Source organism: Nicotiana tomentosiformis, chromosome 1 (genome assembly GCF_000390325.3).
Source record: "Nicotiana tomentosiformis chromosome 1, ASM39032v3, whole genome shotgun sequence".
Classification (NCBI taxonomy): Eukaryota; Viridiplantae; Streptophyta; class Magnoliopsida; order Solanales; family Solanaceae; genus Nicotiana; species Nicotiana tomentosiformis.
In genome coordinates, this window is record NC_090812.1 from 93203089 (window position 1) to 93208869 (window position 5781).

The 5781-nt window shown below is 37.8% G+C and overlaps 1 protein-coding gene across 1 annotated transcript; it reads right to left on the minus strand.

Annotated features, from left to right (window-relative positions):
- Window positions 1-1583: 1583 nt before the first annotated feature.
- LOC104091376 (phospholipase A1 PLIP2, chloroplastic) lies at window positions 1584-5337 on the minus strand. The gene is made up of 5 exons (XM_009596702.4): window positions 4334-5337; window positions 3236-3775; window positions 3092-3151; window positions 2522-2938; window positions 1584-2423 (listed from the first exon to the last, which is right to left on the minus strand). Exons 1-5 carry the CDS (start codon window positions 4967-4969, stop codon window positions 1845-1847), a joined length of 2232 nt encoding a protein of 743 aa, XP_009594997.1. The 5' UTR covers window positions 4970-5337; the 3' UTR covers window positions 1584-1844.
- Between the last annotated feature and the right edge of the window lie 444 nt (window positions 5338-5781).

Genomic DNA, 5781 nt, shown 5'->3' on the forward strand with positions numbered 1-5781 from the left:
GGGTATTGACAAAATTGGGGTCTAATTAATGGCGTGTACAGATAAGCAAAAAAAAAAATACACATAAACGTAGATGAAGATGAAAAATGGCTTCTTAACGTGGGGGGTCCGGTGGCCCATTTGCATTTTTGGATTTGGATAGGCATTAAACTCGAGAGGAAATCAAGATTCAGCTGTCAGTATGGACCCTTTATTATAATAACCACTTTCAACTTTAGAAGCAGACACAACATTGGTGGATGTTTTTGTGTATGTATCAGGTTTTGGGGGGGGGGGGGGGGGGGGTTTGAATAGTTATATTATGTTAAATTACGGTAATAGTTTAAAAAAAAAATTAATTTGTCACTATATATAACTGAAACCCTAAAGTTTATATGTATTGTCACAGAGAGTACTGTTGGACCTTTCTGTTGAAAAATGGAGGGCCGGCTGGGGTAAGAAATGATTTCACATAAATGGTTAAAATATTCACCCGTTACCTAACGTTTCGACTCCTTTGATGACTCAAACCCACAACCTTGCTTGTAGGTGGGGTATTAAACATCGGAGCAACCCTTGTCAATATTGGTAACTTTAGTAAGACTTTTAGAAGATTGTATAAATTATATATTGGAGCAATGATAGAGTTGACAAAAAGTAATTAGTAGTATCATCTAAGTTTTTAAAGCGATAATATTTTTGGACCAAATTTATTTAGTTGGACCGATAGATAAAAAGGACAGAAAGAAGTATCACATATTGAAAATGGCAGCGCGGTGTACTAAACTTCCGTTATGCGCGGGATCGGGAAGAAGTATCACATATTGATTCTCTCAAACTTCAAAGCTTTCATCATTTCGTTCCTTGTTTTATTTCTTTACAGTGTATCTGATGGAGTATTCATTATCAAAGCCTTACCAAATAAGGAATCTGGATTGCCACACAGATGGTTGATTTCCAATTCTTTAACATTTCCCAAATGCTAAAGTTAGATATAACTTCTTGGACACTGTTTTAATAATTGCTTAGTGATTGAGACGTTAAGACTAAGATGTGAAAAGCTATGTTTGCACCTTCGATATTTTCTCATCTTTAAAATATCGTGTTTATTCCACCCGCCTAATAATTAATACCACTCTCTTTCGATTACATCATTCCTTTTTATTACTTTTTGACAAATCGCGATTCTTGTTTCCTGGTGATTGTGATGTTTATAATCCTTGTCAACAATTTTCAATTGGTTGTACTTAAACATCAGCAGAATTAGAATAGCCTCTTAGAAGGCGTTTCATCCCAAAACTTTGGAAATGCAGGGCAAGCCATCGTTATCCCAACTTTTAGCATTCATTTTTGTTACATCAAATATTAAATAAATTAACACTAGGTTACAGTCGCGGGCAGATCTAGCCAATATGTCTTTATTGTGTATCAAATAAATAAAAGTGTGTTGTCTCAAATAGAATACAACTACTACGCATTCTGACGCTAAATTCTGAATTTGCTCTTGCCTCTATTTTCAATCTTGCATATGATTCTTACCTTCACATTCCAATTTAATACATGTTCCATTTTCATGCAAAGGATCATTCAAAGTTGAACATCTATGTGAGAAGAGACGATATCATCACTACTCAAACATAAGGATATACATCTTTGCATTCCAATAAATGGAAGAATAATCTGTAATAGTTTTGACCAATAAGAATTGGATCCAAATTGTAAATCTATTTTTCACTAATACTGACATATTTAGGTTTCTTTCATTCAGGTAAGTCCCCCTCTTTCAGAATACCGGGGGACTTTAGTTGTCAAAAGAATAAAGAATCATCTACCCTCCTTTAACTTGTCCAATGCTTTCTGGCGATTCAACGGAAATTCAACATGCTGAAAGTCCCGACGATAAGCAACCGTGCAGGAAACAGAAGCACCACAAGCAAGTGCATGTGCTGCGACGCAACTAGTGTACTGAATCGCTTCAACGACTCTTTCCCACTATGTAAAATGCCAGCAAAGTTGAACTGGCCATGGCCCATATTACCTGATTCCACATGCCTTCTAACAACAATACCAGCATTAACCCCACTTGGTGCAACCAATGGCCACCAAACTCTGCGCCTCTGCTTCCTCCGAGCTTTTCTAATGCTGTTCAGCTCTTGGCGAATTACGTTTCTTACAGATTTTAAGTATGAGTTCATGTCATGATCTCTTTGTATTGTTCCTCCAGAACCATAGGCTGAGCGATCACTTAGGATTTCAAGTGGGTGGGGTGAGTTTAAAAACACAGACTGAGCAGCTCGAATTTGTTTTTCTGCCTCTGTTGAACTTGATACAGGATCGCTCATTAAATACAGACCGGAGCCTGAAGGTAGTAGGTCATGGTTCGGAGAAAACTTGTCATCTGGCTGGAGAATTAAGAACTCCCCCATTGGTGCAAACAACAACTTCTGTTGATAAAAAAACACAGTTATGAGTAAACATAGAACTTAAAATACTTAACACATTAAGTCATTCTCTATGTAAATTGTGTAACGTTATTCTCTACCTGGTTATTCAGACATGGATGATTGCGGAAGTTTCCATTGATTGCTTTAAGAAATTCTGCAACGTGATTGGGATAATTGCAAGAGAAGGCTCGGGGTACAATGTCTCGGTGCATTGTGATTGCCTGCAGATGACTCCGAGGCAAGCCAAGGTGGCGAAGGAGGCGGTCTCCTCCGCACATTATTGACGGTGCCCCAAAAGTTATAACAGGAAGCAAGGAAGACGGGGGAACTTCTCCCCTTATGTGCAGCATTAGATTGAGGAGCAATGATAAACTTCCACCAAGGGAGTGCCCAGTGAAACGAAATTTGGCACGACTACCATGAGATTTAAGGTGTGAACGTACTTCCGGAAGCATCTGTTCGTACATTCCCTTTGCAGCTTCATAAATACCTCGGTGAACCATTACATCCAGACCCTAAAAAAGAAAGATGCAATCACAACTCTCCGTCAATGCACTGGTATTATTAGGAAAGTACTTGTGCGCGTTATGCTAGCACGATAACACAGTGACTAGAAAACAGAACATAGTTTAAATTTTGCACAAGCACTTATTTGAGTGCCTAAATACCTCAAATTGAATAGGTTCAAAGAGTAGATTTGCTTGCCATGATGCCAATGACTCTGATCCCTGAGAGAAGTTACAGATGAAATTCAGCAACAAAATGGAGAGGGAAAAAGGTGAAGATCAAATTGGGCTATGATGCATGCATACCTGAATGACAAAAAATCTTGTCAAACTCTCATCATCATCACATACGAACCACTCACAGGGTGAAGAATGATTCGAGTTCAGGTCATCTGCAACAGCCTGCTTAACTTCCTCCTTTGCAGCAACTACTGATGTCACTGAGTCGCTGGTCGCCATAAAAGAAACAACTTCCCTGTTCCTTCCAACTACATTGTCATCACATCCGATGGTTCTTTCAGAGGAATCTTTGTTTGGTGTAGTGTTGGAAGATTTAAAAGGAAGAATGCTCTTTGTATGAGAGTGCAGATAAGACGCGGCAGAGGCAGCTATATGGTAAGCAGTAGATGCACTTATCCTGTTCCCACTGGTCTTCCCATCCCCTTCTACTGAATTTGTAGAGTTCTTTTCTTCTACCTGAGTTTGAACAACTTCATTCTCTTTCTTCTCCTGGTCTTCAGCTGCTGCCTTCTCTTTCTCAGCTTTCATTGCCTGTTCTGCCTGTTCTTTCTTCTCCAATGAAGAAGTGACAAACCGCAATCCGTGATTCCTCAATAAATTTTCTGGCTGCACCAACAAAAACAGAAACATGAACTCCCATAACATGGCTTCCAGATGACATTGCTTCTAAAACAGAAACAGAAATAAACCAAAGATCAAGTTATCCACTTGACACAGTCACAGAACAAGGTTAAAGCTTGTATAAGCATATTATGAAAAGACTATCTTGGAAAACATGGCTGTCTTTTCCAATTTCTTCAAATCTAGACTTATTGGTTCAGCTAGAAGAAGGGAAAAATCTTGATTCCTTAAAACCCAAATCACGTTAATAATACATAAAAAAACACCTCTAAAGCTAAAGATCGCGCCTTTTGAGACCTTTGTAACCTCAGAACACTAAAATTAAGCATTAAAAGCTGCAATTTTCTGACACCCCTTTCACAGAAGCAAGTGAAGAAGTTAGATCTACATACTCAATATTCCATCAATTTATGCAATACATTAATCTAATCATATATCTATTATCTACCCATTTCTCCATTTACAAGACCTCATTTTTCCAAATAGCCTCAGAAATTAAACAATGAACAATCAACATAAACAAAAAAGTTAAGAAGAAATTACCTTAATTTGGGGTATAGCATAAGCCAGACTTCCCAAATAAGACATCTGAGCATACAATCTAGCTTCAGCTAATGACACCCTTTTTAGCAACTTAGAAAAAGAATTTCTATCAAATTTGAATTTTTCTTCATCATCATCCACCGAACACACATCACACTCTTCATCTCCACCACCACATTGACCATTTTGCCCTTCAGTGTTTTCTTGAACATCATCTTCAACACCACCACCACCACCCTTGTCCCCTACATCATCATCCTCTTCTTTACTACGCATAGACCTAACATGCAAAATCTTCAAAACCCAATTCCCATTTTGCCCCTCCTCATCTTTCTTCTCCTCAATTTTCTCCTCCTTTTCATCCATCAATACGGCGTCGTCTACAGCTATTGCATCGTACCTTCCTTTACCACCTGACCAAAAAGATCTAAGTGGGTACCTAAATGAAAAACCCCATGATGTATTTCTATTCCTCTGAGAAGAAGATGGCTTTTCAACCGACATGGACGCCGCCGACGAACGGCCAACGGCGGATGTACTAAATTGGGTTGCACGAACGTCTAAAGCTCCCGTGCCGGCGACGGCGATCGGCCCCGCCATACCTTGAATCCCTCCCGTTAAACAAATACTATCCATTGACAAAAAAAAAAGCCTTTTCAAATTCTACAATTTCTTTCGTTCCTCTTGGGTTTTTTTTATTTTTGGTGGATCAATATATGAAAATTAGAGGTGAAGCTTTATGAACTAAATTGGTATTGTAAAGGTGAAGCTTTTTTTGTTGTTGTTGGGGTGTTAGGGGTGGCAACAATCTTTGAACTTGAAGTTGATTTTCGGTTTTTTCGTAAAAAGATTCAATAATACAGAGAAAATGGAGAGAGAGTAAAAGAATTCAAAGGAGGGGGGGTTTGTATTTGTAAACCCAAGAAATAAATTCACAGGTGAACAACCTTTCAGGTTTCTTCTTCCATTTTCTCTTTCTCTCTCTCACAAGTCACACCAACGATATTTTTGGCTGCCTTTTTTCCTGGAAACTACAAAAGAATTACTCCACCTACACGACATCGTATCTATGTGGCAAAATTTTGTTTTTTACTTTTTAAATTTTTCAACACCATGTTTCGTTATCACTACGCTTTTTCGTAATTCCTACTTTTCATTCTCTTCCAGCGTCCCTTTTGACGCCTGATTATACTTTTATTATTTTTTTATACAAGATATTATTTGACTGTACGTTAAGATAACAATACTATTATTCTTCAAACTCGTAAGTTGAAATGCGGATCCAAAATTTATATTTAATGAGTTTAATTTTTAAAAATTTTAGTACTAAACTCATTGTCGTGTTAAAATTATGGGTTCAAATCTAATACTTGTGAGATTTAATAAATTTTTATATATAAATTCATACGACTTATAATCGAAAGGCTATATCCGTCCCTATGTGAGTC

What these genes read in the sequence shown, in the direction of transcription:
- LOC104091376 (XM_009596702.4), bottom strand. Translation starts at nt 4,969, where the DNA reads ATGGATAGTATTTGTTTAACGGGAGGGATTCAAGGTATGGCGGGGCCG. An exon ending in CAAGATTTTTTGTCATTCAG is followed by an intron (nt 3,152 to 3,235) that starts GTATGCATGCAT and finishes AACTTCTCTCAG; the next exon opens with GGATCAGAGTCATTGGCATC. An exon ending in TTGAACCTATTCAATTTGAG is followed by an intron (nt 2,939 to 3,091) that starts GTATTTAGGCAC and finishes TTTCTTTTTTAG; the next exon opens with GGTCTGGATGTAATGGTTCA.